Genomic DNA, 26,972 nt, shown 5'->3' with positions numbered 1-26,972 from the left:
AAGTGGGGGGCAAGGGCATAACCTCAGAGCCTGGAATGGCCTCCGGAGGGTGGTTTTGAAGTTCTGCCCCCCTTAGAGTCAGAAAAACGTGGATTCACACCCCAGCCCCAGCCTGTCCAGCTGTGTGACCCAAGCGTGTGCACTTACATTCCTGGGCTGCCATCTCCTCATCTGCAAAGGGGGTGAGGGAGTCAACCAGATCTAACAGATGAAAATATTTTCATGGGTGACAGCAGCAGTCATTCGGAAGCATAATTTCCGTTAAGGATACAACAGTGGCTGTACCCCCACCCCATCCGATCTACGCATAGTCCAGAACACAGGACACAAAGCAAGTGCTGGGAAGAATTCCTTTATTTGGGGGCAGTGCCCAGGCCACGTCAGTGGGAAGGGGCAGGCACAGAGCCCAGGTGCCAGCTGGGGGGTCCCGCAAGGACGATGGACGAGGCAGGAGGTAGGTGAAAGCGGCTCTTAGCTGCAGGCACCAGGCCCAGAAAGGAGAGGATGCCAGGCTTTAGGTGCTGAGTTTGCTTGGAGCGCACAGGGGCCAGAAATTGGTGGCTGAAGCTTTCCCCACACCCACTGGCCATCAGGGGGCCAAGAGGGCCGCCTCTGTGTCCTCCTTCCCCTCAGTGTGGCATCAAGGCCTGAAAAGGGTCAGATTCTGCGGGGAGGGCAGACAGGGCACCCGGGGAAGTGGCCCTGCCCCCGCATGGCCGAGGATCCCTGTCCCCAGAGAGCAGGCAGCAGCTGGAAGAGCAAACATTTTAATGGGAGGCTGCGGAGACTCGCCCCACACCACACACGGCACACGGGGGGGGCCGCAGGTGCAGCTCCCCTTCTCAGAGGAAAACCAAACCACACACGTGGCCCCGGTTCCGGCTGGTGCCTACTGAACTGCAGGGCCGCAGCTCACCTGGGCTGTCACCTACTGATTCTCCTCCCTGCTGGCAGCATGAGGAGGCAAAGACACAAGGGGCTCAGAGGGGCTCCAAGCCACCTGGTCCCAGCCAGCATCTGAAGGAGACAGCCCCAGAACCAGCATAGGGTGAGGGGGTGTGGCTCCACGGGGGACAATGCGGAGGGAGTTATCGTCGTCCGTGGGGCTGCCCTGTTGGGAAGAGCGGTCCCTGGACACCGGAGGGGGACTGCGGGGCAGTGCGGGGATGGTGAGGTTGAGAGGCTCCACAGGCTGGCCGGGTACTCACAGTGTCTGGTAGGTGCTGTCCTTGGCCTTGAGGAAGCGCAGCACGAAAAAGGCCACCGCCTGCAGGCTCAGCACCAGCACGGCGCCCCCCATGAAGCTGGCCCCGTCAAAGCCGGGGCCGGGGGCCTCGGGGGCCAGGGGGCTCTCTGCAGGGGCAAGGCATGGTGGGGGTTCTAGCAGGCCACTGTGGATGAGAATCTGTCAAGGACCAGTCCTCGCTTCTGGGGGCCTTGAACAGCAGGCTGAGAATTTCAGCCGAGATCCGAGAAGTGCCCGGTGGAAGGGACAGTGCCCTGAACAGGTAGGGTGTGGCGTTGGCTCCTGCCCTGGCCCCGCCCCCCCAGTTGCTCTGTGGCTTTATGCCTCTCATACCCTCTCTGGGCCTCTGACTGCATGGGCCCAATGGGTGGGTTGGACCAGATGGTGAATGGGCCTCCTTCCAGCCTGCCTGCCCCATACTGGCCCAAACGGGTGAAGAAGGACCCAGAACTTGGGCTTCCAGATCTGCCAGCCCAGAACCCCTTTCAGCCTTGGGTCTCAGGGTTTCAGAGCCTCAAGAGCCCAGAGTCACCCAATGTCACAGCTTAGAGAGGAAAGGATTAGAAGACACAGAGGCCCTGAGTTGGCTAATGGAGACTGGGTGATGTAGGTCAGCAAGAGAAATTGGGCTCTGAGGTTCCCCAAAACATCCAAGACAGTGTGTCCAGAGGCAGGTCAAAGCTGGACTCACCCCAGGTCCCCTGCCCCTCAAAAAGGATAGCCTCAGGGCCCATGGTTGCCAAGCTGTGCCTGGGCGTCTCCCAGCTGTGCCATATTACCCATCCACTCCCACCAGGGATTCGATTTCAGGCCCTGGGCCAGGTGTCCAGGGCAGAACTGGGCTGGCAGGTAGCAGATCGTTCTGGGACAGGAGACAACTGTGAGCTGGGTCCACCTCCAAGACAGTGTGAGTGTTGAGAAGGGGTCTGAGAATACAAAGGGCAAAGGGTGGTCCCAGCTACAGCTTTAGGGAGCCCCAGAGAAGAACCCACCGGAGATGGAGGAGGAGAAGAGGGAAGAAACGAGCCACGAGAGCCTGACCCTGGGCTTGACGCAGAAGGAGCTGAGCCATCAATAATTCAGCCTCTGAGATCACGTTTCTGGCTTTAATTAACCACGAGTCTCTTCAGCTCTCCCTGCCAAGCCTGGTGACCTCAAGGCCTTGAGAAGCAGTGAGAACCAAGGGGTGGGGTTCTTGCCTCTGCTTTGCCAGCGCCCTGCTTTGGGACCTCTCTGGGCCCAGAGGATGCACTAGGAGACAGTTCACTGAGGACATCCCATTGGCCACTCAAGCCACTCACCCTCAGCACCAAGGACAAGTTCTGAGTTCCCAGAATGGTGTTGGGGAGAAGGGCTGGGGACCACCATTTCTCAATTGACTTTTATGTGTTACACACTGAACTAGGTGCTATACACCCATCACCTTTCAGCAATCCTGTGACCAGGGATTAGCTAGTTCATTTTACTGAGGCCTGCAGGCGAAGTCACCGAGTACGTGCCTGAGCCCAGGTATATCTTTCCCTGCACCTCCGGCCCTCCCGCCACTCATCCCTTCACGTGGTACGTACCTGTTGTGGTTGTCTTTGGTTTATAGGTGGGGTGGTGGTGGGCAGCTGAGGAGACAGAGAACCCATAATAAACCAGCGCTTCCCCTGCCCCTCTCCCCATTCCCAGGAAGACCCCTGCCAACAGCTCCAGCGACCCTGACATACTTTCAAACCTTATTTCACACAGTTCCTTCCATCAGATCTGCCTTTCTACATCTCTACCTTCAAGGCTCAGCTCTTATGCCACCTCTTACAGGAAGTCCTCCCTCCCCCATTCCCTTCTGAACTTCTAAAGCCCTCACTATGCCTTAAATGAGAAGAAAAGCTAACCTCCCTGCCATCCTCACCCCCCAACCCCCACACCTATCCTGGATCCTCCAATTTACAGCTGAGGAAATAGCCCAGAGAAGAAAGAGACCTCTTAGTGAGTTAAAGGCAGAACTGAGACTAGGCTCAGGTGATCCACGGGCAAGGGCTCCCTGGGAGCCTGGTCCTTCCCAGAGGGCGTGCTTTGCTTTGGGACACCTTAGCCCCTTCCCTCCTACTCAGCTTAGGTCAGTGGGAGCCCCCTTACCTGGACATGCCTCTGAGCGGTTGTAAATGGAGCAGCCTTCTTTGGCTACCTCAGCTTGGGCCACACAGTGTCCTGGTGGGAGAAGGTGTATGAGAGAGGTTAGGGGAGAGGGGCCAAGGGCCTGGAGTTCAGAGTCCGTGGGGGCACTCAACTAGGGAGGCCCGACCCCATACCTGGCTCCTCGGGCAGGCACTGCTCCCACACACAGCCTGAGAGGTTGTGGGCTCTGTTCCCCTCCACACAATGCTCACAGGGTTCCAGCTGTTTGCAGCCCCCACGGACAACCGGCCAGATGTTCAGACGGAGCAGGGCGCCCCTCCCAAAGCCTCTAGCTCCTTTACCTGAGGGAGCCAGGCAGGAAGGGAGTAGCAGGAGAGCAACTCCTTGAACTGGAGCTACAGTACCCCCCAACTACTGTGGCTCTCACCCCTCTGCACATATCTGGGTTCAACCAGAGCCCCTCCCTTTGCACAGATCCATGTGGAGCTGCCTCCCCAAACACATCAGGGTCCTTCACTTCCCCTGAAGCTCCATCATCCCCCACCCCTGGGCTCTCTTTCCTCACAGGGCTACACACGCAGCCAGAGCCCCCTTTTTCAACCCACTCCTGGGGGGCTGCACACGTCCGGAGGGTCCACTCCTCCCTCCCCCACCTCGCCCCTCCCGGGCGGGCGGCTGGGGGAGGGCCTGCTCCACCTGCCCCCGCCCAAGCCCCCAACCATTCCCTGGCCCGCGTTACCAGCCACAGCGAGCTGGGCGCACAGCAGGAGGTAGCAGCAGCCACCATAGACCGCAGTCCGCCAGGCGCGGGGTCCTGGCGCGACCATGGCCACTGGGGTAATGGGGCTGGGGGCCGGCTGAGAGCTGGGGCGGCGCGTCACTTCCAGACCGCTCCGCGGAGCCTGCGGGGAGCAAGACCCGGGCTACCGGGGCGGGGCCAGACGGGGGCGGGGCTCGACGGGCGTGGTCAGTGGGCGGGGCTCGGTGGTCTGGGGCGGAGCTTGGGCAGGAGTCCAGGACAAGCTGCAGACCTGGGAACTAGGTTCTCCCACCGGCAGAATCGCGATGATTCTGTTAAGTAGTGACTGTCATCATCCCTGCTTCACAGGTGAGGAAATGAAGGTTCAGAAAAGTTGCGTGACCTGCCCGGGGTCACAGAGAGTTAGTGTCAAAACCTGGATTTGAAATGAGGTCTCCCGCTTCCAGAGCTCGGTGCAGGCGGGCGGGGCCTTCTCGAGTGCACCCTTCAAGCAGCCCTCGTGACTGCAGGGTCGCCGCTCCGCTGGCCCCTCGCCTCGGACCACCCAGGCCCGGCTTCAGCGCTCCCTCTCCGCCTCGCTTCACCCTTTGCACACTCCTTCTGCCCCTCAGCTTGCTGTGTCTGCGTCTGGCCCAGCACACGCTCCGGACACATCCTGGTCACGCTGTTGCTAGGTCAGCTGGGCTTTTTTGCAGCCTTCCCCACCGCGACGGCTCCTGCCCTGGCACCGGCCACTTCTGATTCTTCTCCTCTCACTGTAGCCGCTTCTCCAGCCCAGTTTGCTCTCCTCAGCACCACACCTGTAACTACTACTAATAAAGTTAACAAACTTGGTATTTTATTATGCAACAGGTACATTTTGCTAAGAGCTTTAACTTGCAGCGTTTCATCTAATGGCCACAAGCACCCCCCTAAGCGTGGGTTTTATCACCCCCAATTTGCAGACCTGAGAAGTAAAATCACCTGCCCAGGGTCACACAGACGCAATGTGGCAGTCCAGGATACAACGAGACCAGAGGCCACTCGCCCTGTGCTGAGTCTCCTGAAACTTGACTATGTCTCTTCCAGCTAACAACTTTGCAAGTGGCTTGGACTCCACAACCCTTTGATTTGGGCTCTAGAAGTCTCTCGGACTCTCCCCAACACTTTCCTACCCTCTTAGAAGATAGAACAGCCCTACCCTCACCTCATCCAACGCAGGCACTCTCATACCTTCCTGCCTTTAGCCTAGCTACTCTCTCTGCTGGAGGGTCCTTCTCCACCCCTGGCTCCATCTGCCTGGCGAACTAATCCTTTAAGATGACACCAAAAGGCCACCTCCCGCAGGAAACCTTCTGTGACTGTCTCAAAGTGCGGCTGAGTTGTTGCAGCGCGCATTCCAGCATTTATCCCACCATGGTAGATCCGAATCCATCTGCTACTCCGCAGCCCAGCCCTCACTCACTGTCTCTTGCCTGGGTGGCCTCCTAATGGGGCTTCTGCGTCTGCTCTCCCCCCTTGCGTCTTCTCCTCTCAGCACACAGAGCGATCCTTTGAAAACATAAGTCAGATCACATCGCTTCCTTGCCTAAACCCCCCAAAGGCTCCCACCTCACTGCTGCCCACCACCTCCAAGGCCCTACATGATTTTCCTCTAGCTCACCTCCCTGACCCCAACCCCTCCCTCTGACTTTTGCTCTTTAGGCTCCAGGCACACTAGCTTTCTCTCTAGTCCTCAAGCACATCCAATTCTTTTCCTCTCAGGGAATTTGTACCTGCTGTGCCCTCTCCTGGAAATTCTCCTCTCCTCAATGACCTCCTAATGAGCTTCTTTCTTTCTTTATTTTTTTGCATGGGCAGGCACCGGGAATCCAACCCGGGTCTCTGGCATGGCAGGTGAGAACTCTGCCTGCTGAGCCACTGTGGCCCGTCCCCTAATGAGCTTTTTGACCTCTCTACTTAAAGAGGTCTCCGGATAATTCTATATACCTGCTTTTTTCCTTCCGAACATATCAAATGTGTGATTAATTATTCATCTGTTTCCCATCTATTGATCGCCTTCCCCACTAAGCTGTAAGCTCCGTGAGGGCAAGAACTGTGCTTATGTTCTTTGCTAGTTAATCCCTGCACACAGCAAAAGCAAAGCAGCTGCTTATTAAATAACCACAGCACACTGCGGTGTGACAGCTCACGGACGCGTTGATCTGTGAGGCCCTCAAGGGCTCCCTACCTGATATCATATGCGGTATCTATTTGGAGATTGATTGCCCATCTCTCCCCCATTAGTATGGAAGCTCCGTGAAGAAGGCAGGGATTTTTGTTCTTTTCTGTATTTATTCCCGAGAACAGGCACGAGGAACTGTCAGTGCACAGGTCTGTGCTAAGATGCATGTTCTGAGGATGCCCAGATTCTCGGGGTTTGGGCTTTTGGCTTAGGTGTAAAGACAATCTATGTTACACACACGTGCGCGCGCGCACGCACACACACACACACACACACACACACACACACACACACACACACACACCTTATTTTAGAGCTTGGTCTCCAGGATTCCCTGACTGGTGAAAAACAGGGAAGAACAGAAAAACCCTCAAGTGGAAGTGAGTGCTCAAGGCCATCTGGTGGCCACATGTGGAATTGCAGGTATCGTCAGCCTGGCTCAGACTTCACCCTCAGCCCTTTCTGGAGAGGAGGGTGACATCTGGGCTAGAGTGGAAGGTACACTGGACTTGGTTACAGGCGGACCTGGCTTCAGTTCCCAGATCTGCCATTTACTGTGTGACTTGGTACCCGTCCCCAGGTCTTCTCTGAACTTCAGCTATGAAATGGGGTCATCATCCCTACCTTTACAGGGTTGTTGGTGCCCTGGGCTCTGGTTTGGCAACTGCCACGTGGAATGGATTAGAAGAGGTGTCAGTTATGGGGGAGGAAGCAAGGCTGTAGGGGCAGAGAGCATAAGGAGGGCAGGTGAGGAGGGGCTGCCCCTTCCTCTAGAGAGCAGGTCTAGGGAAGGAGAGACCTGGTTGGCAGTGATGGCCTCAACTGCCCTCTTGTTGGCATGGGCAGTTTTGGTACAGGAGAGAGAGTGCGTGAAAATCTACAGGCCCATGTGAGTCTTTTTGGTCTCCTGAGTTTCTCAGAATTAGAAATATCACTGCCACTCAGAAAACCAGAAGATGGTTTCTCACACATCCCTTTCATGCCAACCTCCCAGCAGCCTTCACCTCTTTTGAGACCATCTGGGAAATTGTTGGGATCCAGTTCTGACTTGGGAGAATGTGGGTAACTGAGTCCTGTTCTCTGGGACACTGAAGCCCTTGTATCTCCCTCTCTGTGACTCGCCTACCTTCCGTGGCACCAGGTACTATGACTCTCTCTGCATTTTCCTTCTCTCTCTGGCTACTTCTTTTTGTTTTGATCATCCAGCCAACAAATATTTATTGAACACCTACTACATGCCAAGCACTGTTCTCCACTAGAAAACAAAACAAAGTGCCTACCCTTACGGAGCTTGTTCTCCAGTGGGGTTTGCATAATAAAATGTCAGGAACGCTATGTGCTCTGAAAAATAATAAATCAAGGGAAGAGGAGAGAGAGTGATGGGAGAGGTGAGTCTGAGATAGAAATTAGGGAGTCCCATTTCTGAGGATGCAGTTTGGAAGCAGAAATCTGAATGATATGAAGGGGTTGTGGACAGAATAGATGGCCAATGCAAAGACCCAGGAACAGGAATATCCTTGTCCACAACCAGGAGGCCCTCCTCACTCTCTGCTGCTTTCATTCCTCACCTTTCTGAGTTTTATCATCCACCTCTAGATGTTACCACCTGCACACCTGTGCCTCCCAGGTGTCCTCCTCCTGCCAGCTATACTATTGATAGACAACATGCAACCAGTGCTGATAATGTGCCAGTCACCCTCCCAATAATCCTCGAGGTAAGTATTATATAGATAATATATATATATATAATCCTTATTCATTATCCCTATAAATGAGAAAACAGGCACAGAGAGGTTAGGACACTCATCCAAGGTCACACAGCTAGTAATTGGAGGAGCTGGGATTTGAATCCCTCCTATATTTCTGATCTCCAACTCTTACGCACTCCCACGCTCACTACATGCAACCTGAAGTGCATCATAGTCCCCTGTACTGACTCTTTCCTCATCCCATACCCCCTGACACCTGACCTGTCACCCTCTACCCCTTGCCCCACACCCAAGCCCAAAAGCTGCCCAGTAGGACCCTGATTATAGGAGCTGCAGTGATGGGAGGAGAAGTCATGTGGGGCCTAGAATCTGGACTCCTCTGGTTTCCTTAAGTCCTAACCGCATCCCTGGCCCCTGGCCCCTGGCCCCAAACCACAGGCCTGGCCTGGATGACTCAAATTAGGATTAAAGCTAGGGTCAGAGGGAAGATGGGCAGTCAACCCACCCCCATTCCCCCAGGACTGGCCACATCTGCTGCATCTGGAGAAGTCTGCAGGGGTGGTGCCTTGAGATTAAGGACAGGCAGTGTTGGGGAAAAGGAGCTCTTTCTCCAAAGCCCCCACCCCCAGGATGCCCAAGATGGAGGGCTGAGAGGGATCTAATGCCCTGGGAATTAGCTGCCAGGTTTTCTGCTTCTGAGTTCTTCCTGGCTCCCCCCCTCCTGCTGCTCCGGGAAAGTGTCCCCCCATCCACCCCTGCTGGCTTTCCAGATCTTGGAATAAATAATTCAGATTTTGAAATCTTGCCCGGACCCCCTCTCCTGTGCTCTGAGGATGCTATTGGGCTGACATGAGTGACGTCACCCAGCTCCTTCTCCCAGCCCTGCATCACGAGGACCCATCCCGGCAGTAACTTGCCAGTCTGGTCACTGTCATTTCGGACCCACTACCGTGTCCCCCGCACCCTGAGATCCACTCACCGGTCTCACCTGATATCTTCACTCCAGGACCCCAAAACCCTCACTTAGATTTGTCACCTCAGGGCCTCAGTACTTCTGACAGGGTCACGGTGACCTCAAGTCCCATCATCTGAACATTCCATCTCCCCCTGCACCGCCTCTGCTTCCCTGGGGTCCCTGAACCCCATCATACTGCAGAGTCACCCTGACACCCTGGAGACCTCCCTTTCCACCGTCAGCATCTCACGGCCACCTCCCCCAAGATCCTGTCACCGCTACTGCCACCCACCTCCCTGCTCCCTCGTGCTCCTGTCACCGTCATCTCAGGGCTTCATCATCTCGGCAGCCCCATCATCCTCACTGGGGACGCCCATTCAGCCCCATCACTCGGTCCCCGTCACTTGGATCCCATCAGCCTGTCTGTTCCCCGAGGGTACCCTCACTCCACAGACTACCTGGGTCCCCTCTCCGCTCCACCCGCCCCTCATCCTCCGTAGCCTCCTTGAGACTTCTCCAAGGATATACCACCAGCGCCCCCCAAAACCCCCGACCCACAGAGGGCGCCGCGTCAAGGACAGCGCGGGCTGACTCGGGAGGGGGCGGGGCCTCAGCCACGGTCGCTTTTTATGAATGGGGGAGCGGGCGGTGCAAGGCTTCATTATTATGCCTCGCCGTGCGCGCTGCGCCCCAGCGCGCCGCGCTCATTGGCCGGTCGGGCGCTGACGTCACCGAGCCATCGGTCGGGGCGGGGCGGGGTGACTCACGCCTCTTCTCCCGCGGCCGCGGGGGCTTCTAGGGGTCCGCGCACACCTTGCGCGGCCCAGACCCGAGCGGAGCCTCCCCGCGGCCCCGCCACGCCCGGTCCCGAGCGGTGAGTAGCGGGCCCTGCCGCGGGCACCACGCATCCGGAAGGGCACGCAGGATGCTAGGGCACGGGGCCCGCGGGAGGCTCCCAGCGCCTAGCCGGGGTCGGAGGTCGGAGCCGGGAACCCAGATTCTGGGCTGGTAGACGGGGGCCCACGAACCTGGTTGCTGAGATCCATCAGCTGTGTGACCCGGCGGGGGGTGAGTACTCCTGCAGGGACCCGAGGCCCTGAAGGGACAAATGGTCATCTGAGGTTGAGCCGGCAGGAGGCGTCTGGGGCAGGTGCCCAGGCGTCCGAGAAGGAGGAGGTGTCTAATTTAGGGATCCAGGAATCTGGGCGGGAAACAGAGTCAGATCCAAGATCCAGGTGTCTGGGCAGAAGGAGGGATCTGACTCAGGGATTTAGGTTCCCAGCTGGACCAGGACTTCAGGCATGAAGAGGGGTCCGGATGGGGGCAGAAGTCTGTGGGTGGGTGACAGGGCTAACTTTCCAGGTGTTGTTACCCTAGGTGTGTGGGGTGGGGGCAAGCGAGAGCTTCACCCACCCTTCTTGGGGCGGAGCCTTGAGCTGCCTGTACTGAGATGGTGAGAGGTCTTGTGAGCCTCTGAAGCTGAGCGTCATTCTCCCAGATGGGGAGAAAACAGAGCTGCTGTTTTGAAATGTGTTCCCCATCCCTGATCTTGGGACTTTCCCGGCATCCCTTGCGTCCTATGAACCCCCATCCACTTAAAGTAGCCCCTCATCTGGCTTTCCTCTGGTCACACATGTGGGAGAAAGAGCTGGAAAAGAGGCCTGCAGAATGCAGAGGGTTGGAAGGGACAGCGAAAAGACCCAGGACAGGGAACCCCAGGAAAGGAGAGCCCCTGGTCAAAGGCTTGGGAGCAGTGGAGGAGACAAAAGTATCCCGAAAGGAGACCCAGGGCATGAATGGAGAGACAAGGCATGGGGACCCAGCCATACTCAGGAGAGCCTCCCATCAGTATCTTGGAGGGCGCTTCACGCCCACCCCCAGTCCCCGGCCACCCAGCCCCCAGCCCCACCTGCCTCTCACAGGGCCTTTCTCCTGTAGGTGCCATGATGTGGGGTGCAGGCAGCCCCCTGGCCTGGCTGTCGGCTGGCCCGGGCAATGTGAACGTGAGCGGCGTGGACCCAGCGGAGGGGCCCACAGGCCCAGCTGCTCCGCTGCCCTCGCCCAGGGCCTGGGACGTGGTGCTGTGCATCTCGGGCACCCTTGTGTCCTGCGAGAACGCGCTGGTGGTGGCCATCATCGTGGGCACCCCCGCCTTCCGTGCCCCCATGTTTCTGCTGGTGGGCAGCCTGGCTGTGGCGGACCTGCTGGCAGGTCTGGGCCTGGTCCTGCACTTTGCTGCTGTCTTCTGCATTGGCTCGGAGGAGATGAGGCTGGTGCTCGCGGGCGTGCTGGCGATGGCCTTCACTGCCAGCATCGGCAGCCTGCTGGCCATCACTGTCGACCGCTACCTTTCTCTGTACAATGCCCTCACCTACTACTCGGAGACGACGGTGACGCGGACCTACGTGATGCTGGTCCTGGTGTGGGGGGTTGCGCTGGGCCTGGGGCTGCTGCCTGTGCTGGCCTGGAACTGCCTGGATGCTCCGGCCACGTGTGGCGTGGTGCGTCCCTTCTCTAAGAACCATCTGGTGGTCCTGGCTGTGGCCTTCTTCATGGTGTTTGGCGTCATGCTGCAACTCTATGCCCAGATCTGCCGCATCGTCTGCCGCCATGCCCAGCAGATCGCCCTCCAGCGGCACCTGCTGCCCGCCTCCCACTATGTGGCCACCCGCAAGGGCATCGCCACACTGGCCGTGGTGCTGGGCGCCTTTGCCGCCTGCTGGCTGCCCTTCACTGTCTACTGCCTGCTGGGTGATGGCCACTCGCCGTCCCTCTACACCTATCTCACCCTACTCCCTGCCACCTACAACTCTATGATCAACCCCATCATCTATGCCTTCCGCAACCAGGATGTGCAGAAGGTGCTGTGGGCCATCTGCTGCTGCTCCTCTTCCAAGATCCCCTTCCGATCCCGCTCACCCAGCGATGTCTAGTGGTGTCCTCATGACCCTTCAACTCTGATCGCTACAGAATTCCAGAATGTTAGGTCCTCCAGGGCTTTGTTCCAAATCCCCAAACCCACAGACCCAAGACCCAGCTGGTTCTGGAGTTCTAGGACATTGGGTGTTTCAGGATTCTAGTCAGATCCCTGCAGAGCCCAGTGAGTTCATGGTTCTAGAATGTTCCGGTGGTCAGGGTTCTGCTAGAAGGTCCCTCAGCCCCGCTGGTGTGGAGTTCCAGAATGCTGGGTGTGTTACAGTGCCATTCAAATCCCCGGACTGCCCCTCCCCCAGTCTTGACCTTGACCATGTCACACTAGTTTTGAGTTTCTGAGCTAGAGAGTCAGGGAGGTCAGTCACTTAGTTGCCTAGATAGGAAAAAAAAAGAGAGAAAGATTTATCTATCTATCTATATATGCACATACAGAATATCTATTTATGGTTTATTTATGAATTTATTTATGGGTGGGAAGGGGAAAAAGAGACCCACACCTTGAAATCCAGGCCATACCAGGGTATCCCCAACCCCCGACCCCCATTTCTGACCTCAGTTCCTAGAGGGGGAAAAGGGAGAAAGAGAAACCACGTATTTTGTTATTATTTTTGCTTATTTTTTATCGAAGAGATCATAGAAACCAGAGCCTTCTCCCCAGGCCTGCCCAGCCTTGGGTGTGCAGGGGAAACACACCAGCCTCTGGTTTTTTTATTTTTTTAAGAAGCCATCCCCTCAGCAACCGAGAATTCCTCTGCGCTGGGGGCCGGCTGCCCTCTGGTGGCCATCAGGGGGGAACTGCAGCCCGGCCAGGCAGCTGGGACCAAGAACAGCCCCCACCCCACCCCCGACTCCAGTCCAGCCTGGTGACCAGCGCCACAGCCGTGGCCTGGGGGCTGGGCCTCACCTTGCGGTGCCCCAGAGGAGGCGGGGTGCCAGCCAACACCCAGCCCCTCTGCCAACTGGGGTATGGCCCCCAGTGCATTCCCCAGTCCTGTCCCCAACCCAAACCTCAATAAAATATGATTTTGTGATACGTATGTGTCCATATGTATGTGTGTGGTGGGAGTAGACCGGGGCCTGATGGGAGAGAGGCCTGGGGGCTGGAGACCTAGGGTGGAGAGTGGCTGGTAAGTGACCCCCATTGCCACCACCGCCAGGATGCCAGTTCCTTGCATGGCAGAGGCAGGTCTGATGGGCCTCATCTCGGACCTGGGCACCACCTGGCAAAGTCCCCACTTCCTCCTGGGGACAGGGACCAGGGTGCTTGACCCTTCTTGGGTTGGGGATGTCCACATTAGTGAGTCTGGGGCTTTGGAACTGATGGAACAAGAGAGCAAAGTTCTTTTTGCTGCGGAGGGTTCCCCCGCCTTGGAATCCCACAGACCACCACCCCATTGATTACTATGGTAACTCGGCAGGACGCTGCACCTCTCTGAGCCTCGGGTTCCTTATGTGAAGTGGGGTGATGAGTGTCAATGTGAGTACAAAATGAGATGGCGCTTCAAACTACTTGGCACATAGCATATGCTGAAACAGGTCCGTTTCCTTAACAATAATAGCGCCTCCTTGTGGTAGTGTTTGCTGTGTGCTAAACCACGCACTCTGTTACGTGTACTACACATGCTGCCTCAGTTATGCCTGACAAGTACTCCATGGCATAAATATCTCCTCCATTTTACAGATGAGGAAACAGGCTGAGAGAGGGTTGGTGACTGGTCCAAGGTCACACAGCTAGGAAATGGTAGAAGCAGGACTCGAATCAGAAACATCTTTCTCCAGAACCTGTGCTCAGTCCACTGGCCAATGATCTTTCATCTCTTTCCTTTCCAAGACTGAAGCTTAGGAAATTTGGGACCCTGTCCTGTGGTGGGGTTCATTCTCAGGGCCCTGTATGTGGGAGGTGGTTGGATGGGATCCATTCATTGAACCGGTAGGGCTTTTTTTCCATCCGAAAGCAGGTGACTATAAGTGTGTGCATATGCTCTTGTGTGCACTTAGGCACGTATGTGTGCCTGACTCTGAGCTTGGGTATATCAGGAGGGGAGGAGAACCCCAGAAAGAATGTGTTCGCTAGGCAAGAGAGGAACAGGTTTGGGGGACGGCAGAAGAAGACGCTCTGACTAGGCCTTACAGTTACCTAGAGGCGGAGCCCTCAGAGCATTTCTGTCTACCACCAACCCCCCATCTCCCAGTTGTACAGAAGAGGAGCCTGAAGTTCAGAGAAGAGCAGCCACTTGCTCCAACTCACACAGCCATGCCAGGCTAGGACTCAAATCTTTCACTCTTTTGCTGACCGTAGCTATTTCCTCAGACATTCAAGATCCTGCCCTGACAGTGGCCACAGGAATCCAAGCAGAGGGGACATGACAGGGGCGGGGTCAGAGCAGCTATACTCGGCTCCAGTCCAGGCACAGAGTGGGAAGTCCCCACTCAGGTCAGATGGAGGTCATAGGGAGCCTTGTCTTCTCTCCCCCCACTTCCAAGGTCCCTGGGAAAAGACCCCCACTCAATATGCACCTCCCCCAGGCTAAGCTTTGACCAAGTATTTCACATGTCATCATGGCCTCTTCAGATGTGTACCAATGCTCCCCCCAATTTATCGAAGAGGAAACTGAGGCCCTGAGGGTGGTAGGCCTTCATTCATTCAGCTCAGATTCACAGTTAGGAGGGAGTCGAGCTGGGATTTGAACCCAAGTTCATCTGACTGACTCCAAGTCCATTTCTTCCCAGGATGTGGAGCGTGGGTTTTAGGAGTAGCTCCGACACAGCAAACAGCGGGGGCAGAAAGTCTCCTTGGAAAGGATCCCAGCCTCCCGGCCACCCCAAGACCTTTGGGAGGGGCAATGTGGGAAGGGCCCCTTGCTGCCCCTCCTCTCCTGCCCAGCAGCCCGCGCTCACCAGGTGGCCCCACCGAGGCGCAGGGTGAAGCGCACCCGGTCAGGGCGGGGCGCAGCCTTCGCTTCCCGGTCCAGCTCGTGGCTCCAGGGTCCGAGTAGGGACCTACTCCCTGTCATCCTGTCATCCCTGTCATCCTTGTCTCCGGGAAGGTCCGTGCGGACACCCATGCCGTGGGTTTTCTGCCGCCCAGCTGCGCATGCTCATGCGGCGGTGTTGGGGTGTTTCTAAGGAGTCCGAGGTGTTTGTGCCTTGGGTCCTGGGCCCTGTGACTCACGGTGTGTGACTCTGTCCTGCCCATTGTAGCCCGTGCATGTCAGGAGGCCAATGGGGTTCTCCCTCCTTCCTGGATTCTGCAGACAAGCTCAGGTCCTACCTGAACCATATGCTTCCTCCAGGAAGCCTTCCTGGCTGAGTCCTCTTAAGACTGTGAAGATGTGATTCATACAATACACTTTACTACACTTTTGAATAAGAATTTATAAGGAAGGCTGGCCTCTGTCCTTAAAATAGGGACCTCTTAAGTCAGGGCTGTGGGGGTCTCTGAGGGAAGGCACCTGTCTCTCCCTTCAAACTGAGGGATCCTGAAAGCAAACCTTTCCCTCGCCTCAGAACCAGGGCTCCTGAACACAGTACGTCTCCCTCCTCAGCCTAGGAACTCACACTGTCTCCTCCCTTAACTTGAGGCCTCTGAGGACAGGGTCGCATCTTTTGTTCCTGTTTTGCTTGAATTGAGGCTCCTGAGGGCAGGGCTGTGCCTCTTCCCATCCCCTGCCTCCCCCATCCCCTGTGCCCCCTCCCCCTCCCCAGCCCCAAAGCCAGTCTTTCAGCCTCTGACGGCTCTGGGGACCATGTGCCCTTGAAGGGGAAAGGTGGGGGGGTGGGGGGTGGGGTCCGGGTTGGCCGAGCCTCCCAGCTTCTCTGACTCCACCAGCTTTCCAACCCCTAGGCCTGGCCTCATCTGATTACAGAGATCCTGGAGGGCAAACTGGATAGAGGTGACTCCCTGAGTAGAGAGGAGGTTGAGGGCCCTGCCTTCCTGCTAGGGTGGGCCCTGGGATGAAGTGGAGTCATCTCTCCTCCTCCTCTTCCCAAACCCTGTGTGGGTGAAGAAGGACAGCCCCAAGGGCCGAGCCCCTGCCGGGGCCATGACCGCCTCTCCCTGCAATAAGTGAAGAGACAGCAGCTATTAATATAAGATGAGTTCACGGGCTCACAGCTTCCGCAGGCTGGAAAACAGGCTCCCGGGGCCGGGGGCTGCGGCAAGGCTCGTCTGTCAGATTCTCTCCTGGAACCTGGAGACTGCCAGCCCCGCATCCATTAGTTCCCTGCATGCTGAGAACTGTGTGCATGTGGGCATGTGCACACAGGCACACACATGCACCATGCAGGGCTCCAGGCCCCTGGCTTTTCAGAGAGATACACACACATGCACACACACTCAGACATGCCCGTATTCCCAGCTGTATCTGCTCACTGGTACACAGACTCTTGTGCACACAGATACATCATTGCACAAGCCTAATAGATGGCACCCACGTCATGTTCATGTTTGCATGTAGTAACACACATGTGCACACACGCCCTTGCATACACGTTGTTTTCATTTCCTGGCTGCTAAAACAAATACCATACAATGTGTTGGCTTAACAACAGGAATTCATTGGCTCAAGGTTTCAGAGGCTAGAAGGCTTGCTTCCTCCCAAGGTCAGCATCTTCTGGCTGCCAGCAATCTGTGGGCTCCTTGGCTTTTCCATCACATGCAATGCTCAAGGCGGCGCTTTCTCCATTCTCTTCCGGGTTCTTCTGACTTCCCAGTTCTGGCCGCTCCTCACGGCTTTTCTCTTGTGGTCTGTTCTGTAACGCCTCCTGTAACAGGATTAGGACCCCTCCTGAATCAGTTGGGTTTACACCTTAACTGAAATAATCTCAAGAAAAGTTCTCTTTGTAATGAGTTCATACCCACATGAATGGTTTAAGATTAAGCACATACTTTTCTGGGGTACACAAATCCAAGCCATCATACACGTATACACAGACTTACCCTGTATATGCATATGTGCACACAAGTCAGACATGCTGATGTACCCAGACCCATTTTGCACACTATCGCACATGCACATATACACAGGCACAAAACTGCACTTTTATACAGGTGATGTCCTTATCAGTGAATACACATTTGCATGCAGGAGCACATTCAAAGACTTAATGCGTGTAAATGCCCTTCCACATGCAGTGTACACACACTCACACATGCTCCCACTGCAGTTACTGCTCAGCGATCACGAATTCACAGGCCAACCTTTGGTTTCCAGCACTGATGGGCTGGCTCAGCCTCCCCTCTCTGTCCTCCCCCAGCCCCCCAGTCCATGCCTCATGACAGGCAGTTCGTGCTCCTGCCAAACCCAGCTCCTGCCAACCCCAGTGCCTGTCTTCAGTTTCCAGCCCCCCGGGGTTCCCTAGATCCCTGATTAACCCCCTCGCTAATTGGCCACCAACCCCTTGACTTTGCTGCAGGCCTTCTCTGGAGCTGGGAGCGAGAGGCTGCAAATTGGCCGAGCAGGATGGGTCTGGGGAATAGTGATTGTGTGGGGGTGGGGGTGGGGTGCTGTGAACCCAGTGTGGGTAACAGCATGGCTGGAGCTGGGCGAGGCACCCCATCCATATGGGAGAAACATTGGCACTCCTGGGAGGGCACTCTTACGATTCATGTGTACATAGTCACAGGACGTCATCCCTGCACACACTTTCATGCATACTTAGAAACTGTTTGTGTGGACAAGGTTCATCTTAAATTCATAAATGCATGTGAACTTTTGCACATGTCCAAGTACACTCATGAACATACCCAGCATACATGCAGTCTTACATGTGCATAAATGTACCTGCCAGATAGGCAGACATACATTCATATATGTACACCTAAACACACAGATGGATGCAATCACATATATACAGTTTGCAAACACACACACTTGCATGCTACACATGGCTATGAATTAATGCACTTTTATACTTCTAGGCACAAGTGTACAGCTATGTGTGACTGCATAGTAAGTCCAGACATGCACGCATACAAGCAGACACACCACTCATGTGTACACAGACCCTGGTGAAACTACCAAGTGCCCGCCGGCTAGGGAGGGCCCCCTTTAGCCTGCCTCTGGCTTTGCATAATGAGGCTTGAGTTCTGCTCCAACTACTGGTAAAGGGGGGGTGGAACCCACCCAGACTCCAAGTTGCCTTTTCCCAGCCACCATGCCAATCCCTAAACTGAGACCTCCTCTAGAATCCCCCAAGCCTTAAGGCAGCCACAGGGCCAGTCAGAGCTCCTAGACAAAAGAGCAGACCTCCGGCTTTAGACTCTACAGTTTGAGTCTCAGCTCTAGGCCCCAGCCCACAGGATCCTCTGATCTCTTGTATGCAGTAGGGGCACTGGAAAGAAGAGAGTTCTATTTCCACATCTGCTGCCAACTTGCTGTGTGGCTTTGAGCAAGTTGCTGTGGCTCTCTGTGCCTTGTTTCCTCATCTACAAAATGGGAATACTCCTCCCAAAACAGTCCTGAGGAGTCCATGTTTTAGGTCATGTTTATGGATGTACTTCACTCAGTCACCCACATCTGGGGAGAGGTAATAGTTCCCATGATGGTGGGAACCAGAGTGGAAAGGGCATACACATAATTCCAGTCAACAACTCATTGTATAGATGAGAAGATGGGGACCCACAGAGGCAGCAGCACAGTGGGGACTAGAAGACACGACCTGATTTCTCAGCCAGGAGGTCTGCTCCCCTTTGATATGTATGCAGAGTATGAGCATGTGTAAAAAGAAAAAAAGGGTAGGGATTGCGGTCTGCTGAGGCAGGAGGGTGTCTATGCAGGACCCCTTGCCCCAAACATTACCTGCCATCCTATCACCATGGTGCCGATTCTACCACGAGATTCCTTTAGTTCTGATGGCTTTTTTAGTCCTCAAGCTTCAGAACCCTCTTAGGCACCCACAGGGGCCTCTGCAACAGCTCCAGCATTCTGATCCACAGAGAAGTAGCAGATGACCACTCCAGAACAGATCTTAATGGAAATAGTGCCAGGTTGCCCTGGCCACTGGGCGGCCAGGAGGGGGCAGTGAGGAACTGAGAGAGGCAGTGAGTAAGGAGTAGCTCAGGACTTTGTGTGAGATGCATGCTTGTGATTACGTGTTCCTGTATCCCTGTGTTGGTTTGTACAAGGGCAGGATTTTGTGTTCAGTGTTCACAGGTGAGCATGTCCTGGGCCAGCCACGTAATCTAAAGCAACTCACCTAACTCTCCAAATCTGTCCGCGCTTGTGTAAAATGAGGGACTAAGACCCTTGCCTCACTGGATTGAAAGTATATGCAATCTTTGGCAGGCAGTGGTCGCTCAATAAATGGTCACTCTTCTCAGGATTAACCGAAAGAGGTGAAACTACTTGTTCAGGGTTACAGCTCCCAAGTGGTGCAGCCAGAATTCAAGCTTAGGCCTCCTGCTTCCCCAAACCACATTCCTTCCCTCCAATTCTGGAGCAAGGGCGGCTCCCGACACCATTTTGTCTTCTTGCAGGGCAGGCGTTTGGCTGCCTTTCAGTCACTGGCCTCAGGAAGCCAAGTGCTGACTAAACACAGGCCTGAGCAGGAGGGTGGAGCAGAGGGGCTCCACTGGGGAACGCGGCTCCCATACCCCCTCCCCTGCACCCCCACCTCCAGAGATGAGCTCAGAGTGGCTGGCGCAGCAGTTGCTGACAATTCAAAACTTCTGCCCCCTCTTCTGGGACACCAGTGGGTGACTCTCTGAACAGCAGGCGTAACTGGTGGAGTCACCATCCCTGCTCCCGCCCCTCTCCCCGGGGCCACTCCACTGCATCTGCTGGGCCTGGAACTGGGTGTCTGCTCATAAATTACCCCACAGGGACAGTTACCCGCAGCAGCTGTGCTCGGAACTACCGTTGCTTCCTGGGTAGGTCATTTTTTCAGGTCAGAATATAAGCCCAGGACCCTCCCTCCACCTTCCCTAGGCAGGAGAGAGAGCCTGCAGCAGCCTAAACCTTTATTGGATTCCACTGTAAATCGTTCTATTTAAGGTAAGTTGCTTGGGTCTGAGAGGCAGACAAGATGCCGGCCAGATGTTGGGAGACAGCATCAGCATTCAGCCTGTGCTCCTCTCCTCCCTGATGCAAGGAGTTGCCAGCACTTTGTCTTCTCCAGCCCCACACATCCCCATCCGCAGGCAGCTGAGGGGGCCTGGGGATCTGGGCCACCAGGTCCCCCAATCTAGGTCTCCCCCTAAACCAAAATGGCTTTCAACCTCCTCCCCCGGCTCTTGTATGTGTTGCAGCATCCAGACCCAGAGGCCTCCTACCCTTTGAGCCCACGCACAACTGACTTCCCTTCCAGGTCTGGCCACCGCTTTGGCTACCGATTTTGCTCCCTTCTCACCTCTTCCCCCATTAAAAAACATTCCGGAAATGGCTGAGTGACTACAAGACTTTATCCAATTATTAAAATGTTGGCATTTAAGTATTCATGTGTATATATAAAATAGTACATGAAATCTTCACTGGGGTACAAATATGGTACACACGAGCCTGGCAGGGAAGCAAACGAAACCAAGCTTAGTAACAGGGGGCTTTAAAAACTTGATGTCCTTCTAAGGGCCTGTAAAGAATAGGGCAGAAAAGGAAAGGAAGAACCTCAGAGTTACTGAGGGGTTTGGGTTGCTCAGATCCCCAACCCAAGCTCCTGTCCTATCTTCAAGGTAAAAGGAGCTGTTTCCAAGATCGTACCCCCATTACATATCTATGCCCACTCCCTAAAATCTTGATGCGGCAAACACCCTCAAGAACCCACTAGAATATGTCCTTATAAATATATTTATATCAGAGACTACAAGGCACTTTGGGAGTATTACAGCTCACTCTCCTACACGTACATCATTCTAGACAGAAAGTAAAAATTGGTTAGCTCCTCAAGTAAATTAAATGAATAAGGTTAATACAGTAACAAAATTGTTCCCTCACCCTCACTGAGGCACTGTTAAAGTGAACATGGCAGGAAGCACAGAAAGAGGCACATCTCTGTGCAGCACCTGGTCTCAGGTCTGCAGACCCTAGCAAAGCTTTAAGCCTGACGCCTCTCATGAGGGAAAGCTCCCTTAGTTTTTGGGACACTGCCCTCCTCCCCAGGTCTTGAGGTCAGGTGAGGGAGGCTGCTGGGGTGGGGGACAGCCTGAGAGTAGAGATGGGACCCAGTGGGAATGTTTAAGCAGGGACACCAAAGCCACAGAGACCTCAATCTGTCCAAGCTGGCGCTGCAAAGCCGGACGATTGGCGCCACGGGAAGAGATTTCACATTAGCCCTGACAACACCGCCTCAGCTCTGCAGTGACACTGGCCAGTGCCGTTTCTGAGGGTGCTCGAGCTTCTGAGCTTCTGCTGGAGGCAAGATGGAGCTTGGGCCAGCTGCTCTGAGCCTCCACGGAATCGCTGAGCCTGACCCCTCCCCCTCAGCTGCTCCTTTGGAATGTACTCATCTCACGACCAAGGCAAAGCCACAAGTCACTTCTGACACTGCGAAGTGGAAGCTAGGCCTCTGGGCCACAGGAATGGGGGCAGGTCCCCTGGGCTGGGCAGACCAGGAAGGGAGGTGGCTCCTTGGTTTCAGCTCTTAAGAATCCATATGGGCCATTGTTCCATACTCTTAGCAGCCCTGGCCCAGTTTAAATAATCACTTAACTTTGCATTCTACAATTACAGGATTCCAAGAACACACAATTAACTACATTGGGTTCTTTCTCATCTTAAGTAGTTCTGGATTTAAAGAACATTTTTTTTTTTTTTTGGTGTGTGTGCACATATGCATAAGTGGGGCCCACAGGGCCTCTCTCTGGCTGACTGGGTCCCCAGCCCCTGAGCTGAGGAGGCTTAGCAAGGCCGGCTGCTACAAAGTGCCGAGCTTGGCTGCATAGATTTTAATGAGAGAGTCAGGCAGAGCTGTGCTGGTGCTCTCAGGGACTTGCAGATCATTACCAAACCAGCTGTAGGATGAGAACACAGCACATCGAAACCCTAGGAGGTCACTGAGCTAATGATCTAATCCTACCTTCAGCAGGCAGCGCCCCTCCCCATCTCCTCCTGCGCACCCCCCCACCCCCCACCCCTAGCCCTTTCCATTGTGGACTCTGTCCATTCCAGAAGCCAGGCCAACACTACCCTCTTCAAGGTCAGAGCAGAATGACAGCAAGCAGAGGTAGCTCCCACATTTCCAGAAAGGAATGTGTGGGGTGGTGTGGGGGGGGTGGGGTGTGTATGGGGGGGTAATCAAGGCCATAAGGCTTAAACCCTGGCCTGGCCAGGCCCCAGGACTTCTATTTGGGGAACTATAGTTCTCTGCTCACCTCTCCAGCCACCTTGGGACACCAGTTAGGGGCACCTTCAATGGTGATTTTAGGGTTCTGGTAAAAGCATCTTCAACCTCCAAAGTACAGTGGGGCAAGCAAGGTTGGGGGCACAAACAGCCTGGTGTGCTTACCACTGGAGCTTGGTGCCAGGGCTGTGTCACAGACACCTGATCTGGGGAGGAGGAGGGCTTGCTTTGGAGCAGCCACAGCAAGAGGGCATACTGGCACTTCCAGGCTCAGTATCCATGCCCCAAGTTCAAGGAAAGAAGTCAGAGGGGAAGCATTCAGGAAGGGCACAGCAGCTAGTACCCATGATTATACACACTTTGCTAGAGCCAGAGGAGTTTACGAGGGTTTGGCAATTACTACAATCATTTGCTGTGCTGGGTAGAGACATATCCTGTTTCTCTTTGTTTCAGGGCTCTGAAAGCTGGAGAAGCCAGGAGAAGCTGAGTTCAGCATTAAGAGGCTACTATAATAGTTGGGGCAGAAGAGAAGAAACCTCACTGTTGGCCAGAGCTGACCAGTTTTTTGTTTTTTGAATAATAGCACCTGTGTATTAGCTTTGGGAAAAAGAGGGAAGAAAGGGAGGGAGGGAGAAAACATTACCATGTGCAGCGGGGAGGGGAGCTGGAAACAAGGCCTAGAGTCCCTCTGCCTTTCAGCTCTCCTCACGCTGCCAGGTCCCTCCAGGCAGGTACCTGCAGCGGCTGCCAGCCTGAGGGACTGAAGTTTCTACAGTTGGCAGAACCTAGCTTAAATTGGGGAAATAAAAGGGGGAGGAGTTGCAGAGGAATTGAAAACAGCACCTGTAAAAAGCTGCTCTATCTCTTTCCTTCTCTCACTACCTCTTGTCCCCCAGAAGGGTAGCTCCCAAGGTCATGTGATTGACTGGTGATAGGAAAGCAGGGGTGGGAGGTGGGGGGAGGTAAAAGAATTATAAAAGAGGTTATGAGGATCTAAGCAGCACTAACAGGGTGGCCCTGAGACCCCACCTACTGTGTGGTCTGCAGTAGGACAGAGCCAAGACTGCCTGCCCAGCCTCCAGCAAGTGCCCACTATTTGGTCCCAGAAAGCACAGATGACTTGGAATCACGAACTCTGGACTTTAGTTCTGTTTCTGTCGTCCAACTGTATGATGCTGAGCAAGTCACTTCCCGTTTCTAAACCTCAGCATCCTTATGAGGGTGGACCCAAGGAATTCCACCATCCTTCCAGTCCTGCAGTTTCAAGTCTCGGAGCTTTACTCCTGACAGCCAGCAGAGGCCCAGATCCCTGTGTGTCAGGGCTATTTTGGTCATGGGTATTAGAGGTCATAACGGCTGTGGAGCCTGAAGGCACCTGAGGGTGAAGGAGAGGTATTTAAGGGATACCTGAATACTACTAAAGAGCCTGGGAAGGAGGCAACAACCTCAGCCTATGGAAAGGCATCATATCTGGGCTGAGAGGGTAAGCCATTTTTTAGGGACTTGATGCCTCCTGGAATAAAGGGCATCCCAGGCATAAAGACAGCTTAGCAAAAGGAAGCCTCTCTCTGCTGCTAAGGGCAGAAGGGTACGGCCGAAGGGCAAAGCAGCCTATTCTGCTGCCAGTGTCCAGAAAGGGGCCACCTGTATCCAAGCAGGCCTCTCTCATTGCTTTAGGAAAAGAGGATGGCTGGCATTATTTGAAACAGCTGAGGGGAAAGAGTCTGGAAGAAGACCACAGTTGAAAATCATTCCTAGGGGAAGATACCATCTCCAACTTACACCCTCTCAAATGGATCTGCTTTATGGTTTTTCTTTCCCTTTGATAGGCATTAGGCACTTGAAGAAAAAAAGAACATCTTGGCTACTGAACCTCAGGAGTGGGCCTGTCTATGGGGAGAAGGGAGATACAAGTTTGATGTGGAGGAAGCACTTGGATTTGTCTTTGGTTGCTTTAGGGAAGGCTTCAGCCCCTTGACATTCTTTTTCTACTCCTTTTCCTCCAATCAACTCTTGGGATAAGCATCAAAGAAGGAAAGAAAAAGGAGGTGGCTAGCAGGTAGGAACAGTTAATCCGACCAGTCGTCTTCATCAAACTCAGAGGAATCATCTTCTGAGTCGCTGTACTCAACAGCAATGCGACGTGACAAGATGGTGGCCACATCATTGCCCACAACATCCCGCTTCTCTTGCTCCTGCTGCTCCTCAACCCTGCGCAACTGAAAGCCTGGTGGGAGAGAGAGAGAAGGGTTAGGAGGCATGTGCTCAGCCTCAGAATCCCTCTAGGACTGAATAAGGGGCACTGCCTACTGATGGGAAGAGTATTGGAAAGGACAGAGAAAAAGAAGGACCCTCTGGGAAAGCAAAGAGGGAAAGGGGGAAACAGGAAAAGAAGATGAAGTTTTATGAAATTGGTGGCCCAGTGCTAAGGTGTTCCTGAAAGGAAGCCTGCCATATAGAGAATGCTTATAAATGTTCTCAGGTTGGTGAAGATGATAGTTTCTCTTGAGGCTGTGTGTGGGAGTAGTCAACCTTCCTCACTAGCAGGCACGCAGCCTCCCCCATCCCATCCATTATAATGGAATCCAGCTGTCCTAGATGGTCTCCTCTAGACTAGAAGTTCCTTAAGGATCACAAACAGAACAAACCACTGTAAACTCTTGGGACCAGAGCTGAACCCATGACAGAAAGAATAAATGTTCCATAAGGGTGAGATGATGATGAAGGAGGGGAGGTAGGTAGGGAGAAAGGAAAGGAAGGAGAGAAAAGAGGGAGGAGGTGGGAGGAAAAAGGGAAAGAAGGTAGTAGGAAGGATATGAAAGGCAAAAAAGTGGGGAAGGATAGTGTCTGAGTCTAGATGGAGAAGTAACCTCTAGGATAGTGATTCTTGTTTTCTCCTGAGGCAGAGAACCCTTTCGAGACTCTAGTGAAAAACAGGGATCTTTTTTTTCCAAAAAAAAATGGAAGCACATACTCACAGAACATACATTTTCAAGGAGTTTAAAGATCCCAGGTTAAGAACCCTTACTTTAAGGTAGAAAGAAGCCTAAATCTTCATTTTTTTAGGGTGAAGTCTTTCGTCAAGGGGATTCTGAGACCTCAGGGCCCAATCTCTCCCCACCCCAAAAAGCTGTTCCCTGGGAAGGGCGTAGAACTGCTAAGCCACCCCTAGTCATCCCAGCTGCTGAAAGACAAGGCTTCATGATCCTAGACCCACCACTAGAATTTACCTTGACGGATGGCTGAAAGCAAGTCACTGCGGGCATCACTCACAGGAGGCAAAGAGGACTTGGGTTTGGGGGCATCAGAAAGTGATGGTGGCACAGGAGGCTGGCCATCTGTACCACTGAAAGGGAGAGGAGGGGGACCCGGAGGAGGAGGTGGTGGTGGGGGGGGAGGGGCTCCTCCTGCTGGTTGAGACAAGGGAGGTGGTGGCAGAATTGGGTAGTCAGCTGCTGGTGGTGGGGGAGGAGGGGGAGGGGCAGCAAAATCAGGGTGAGGTGGGAAAGATGGGGGTGAAGGTGGTGGAGGTGTCCCTGGAGACCCAAATCCTACAGGCGGTGGTGGGGGTGGAATGCCCATCATAGGCGGTGGTGGTGGAGGGGCAGGTGGTGGAGCAAACCCAGGTTTAGGGCCTGGAGGAGAACCCAGAGGAGGAGCTGGTGGTGGATGGCTTGGGCTGACCACACTGGATCTTTTGGGTCCAGCCAAGCCAGACCCTCTTTGGTTGTCTGCTGAATAGCTAAAAGGACAAAAAAAGAGAATCATCATCACTCTCAGGATCAAACACCCACTTATAGTTAGGCTTATATATAGCCCAAGTTCATTTTGGTTGAATACACCTGTTCACTTTGGCTTAAACAGAAGAACCTGGGAATGGTCAAAACAAACCAATGATGAAATGGACACCCATGTAAAGTAATGAACTTCTCATCAGCGGAAGTGTGTAAGCGGAGATTGAGAAAAACTACCTGAAAGAAGTGAGCTTGGGATTCCTCTATCAGGTAAGGGCTGGCTGTGATCAACTCTTAGGTCTCCTTCTAATCTTTCACCTATCCAAAGCAAAGCAGAACCTTCCTCTAAGAGCAATGATTCAATGTACAGTTGTCATTTTAATTGTGGAGTTAGGACTAAGAAAGCATGTGAGAAAGAACTGAAATAAAAATTTAAACAATATCTACCACTGGAGCTCTGTTCCTCAGGCTATTAACATTCACTAGATCTTGTGAGGGCAGAAACCCAAGCCAAGCTCCCCAAGCATGAGCAGGATATAGATTTAGGTGAATGCATTTTCAATGTTCACATGGAAAAAACTTAAGAGAATAAATCTCAATCTGATGATATGCAGATATGGGAAATGAATATGCCACCTGTCTCTTGACTTAGGTTTGAGTTTAGACTAGACCCCTACTGGTATCAGATATGCCTGGCTGCAGCTATAAGGACTCAGGCCATGTTTGAGGCTGAGGGTTTCTTTTTCCATCCTTGTACCTGCCCTGCACTAATAGCTACTCCTGAGAAAAGCATCCACCTTGGAATTTTCCACAGACCTTCAAGCCTTACCTACATTTGACAGGGCAACCATCAGGAAGGGATTTGGGAGGGAGAAAGAGATTTGGGATTCATGGTTCAAGGGCCAAGAAGAACTGCAGGGGGGGGTGGGTGCTGGGGAATGCACTGCTTTAGATCCCCACCTCAGGGGTCTTCAACATATTCAATCTCTAAACAGTATTCCAGGACAAAAATGCTCCTTATTAAAGCTCTCATAT

The 26,972-nt window shown here is 54.0% G+C and overlaps 3 protein-coding genes across 6 annotated transcripts in view; 1 reads left to right on the top strand and 2 right to left on the bottom strand.

Annotated features, from left to right (window-relative positions):
• Positions 1–76: 76 nt before the first annotated feature.
• On the bottom strand, positions 77–4,256 carry CD164L2 (CD164 molecule like 2). Of its 2 annotated transcripts, none has more exons than XM_077137572.1 (5): positions 4,107–4,256; positions 3,541–3,708; positions 3,368–3,439; positions 2,811–2,859; positions 77–1,349 (listed from the first exon to the last, which is right to left on the bottom strand). In XM_077137572.1, exons 1-5 carry the CDS (start codon positions 4,192–4,194, stop codon positions 1,205–1,207), a joined length of 522 nt encoding a protein of 173 aa, XP_076993687.1. In that variant the 5' UTR covers positions 4,195–4,256; the 3' UTR covers positions 77–1,204. The 2 variants fall into 2 exon arrangements, with proteins under 2 accessions (XP_076993687.1, XP_076993682.1); XM_077137567.1 differs by having other exon boundaries at positions 1,326–2,172; positions 2,815–2,859.
• A 6,681-nt stretch (positions 4,257–10,937) lies between these two features.
• On the top strand, positions 10,938–12,552 carry GPR3 (G protein-coupled receptor 3). The gene has a single exon (XM_077137555.1). It carries the CDS (start codon positions 10,938–10,940, stop codon positions 11,925–11,927), a length of 990 nt encoding a protein of 329 aa, XP_076993670.1. The 3' UTR covers positions 11,928–12,552.
• A 7,759-nt stretch (positions 12,553–20,311) lies between these two features.
• The window catches only part of WASF2 (WASP family member 2), a 100,712-nt gene continuing 94,051 nt past the window's right edge, over positions 20,312–26,972 (bottom strand). For all 3 annotated transcript variants that reach the window (XM_077150661.1, XM_077150660.1, XM_077150662.1), the window contains 2 exons: positions 25,434–25,945; positions 20,312–24,430 (listed from right to left, as the gene is read on the bottom strand). In XM_077150661.1, coding sequence (XP_077006776.1) covers positions 24,273–24,430; positions 25,434–25,945 — 670 coding nt within the window. In that variant the 3' untranslated portion in view covers positions 20,312–24,272. The remainder of the gene's footprint in view (positions 24,431–25,433; positions 25,946–26,972) is intronic.

Source organism: Tamandua tetradactyla, chromosome 2, assembly GCF_023851605.1.
Source record: "Tamandua tetradactyla isolate mTamTet1 chromosome 2, mTamTet1.pri, whole genome shotgun sequence".
Taxonomy (NCBI): domain Eukaryota; kingdom Metazoa; phylum Chordata; class Mammalia; order Pilosa; family Myrmecophagidae; genus Tamandua; species Tamandua tetradactyla.
This window is presented reverse-complemented; position numbering and strand designations above follow the sequence as displayed.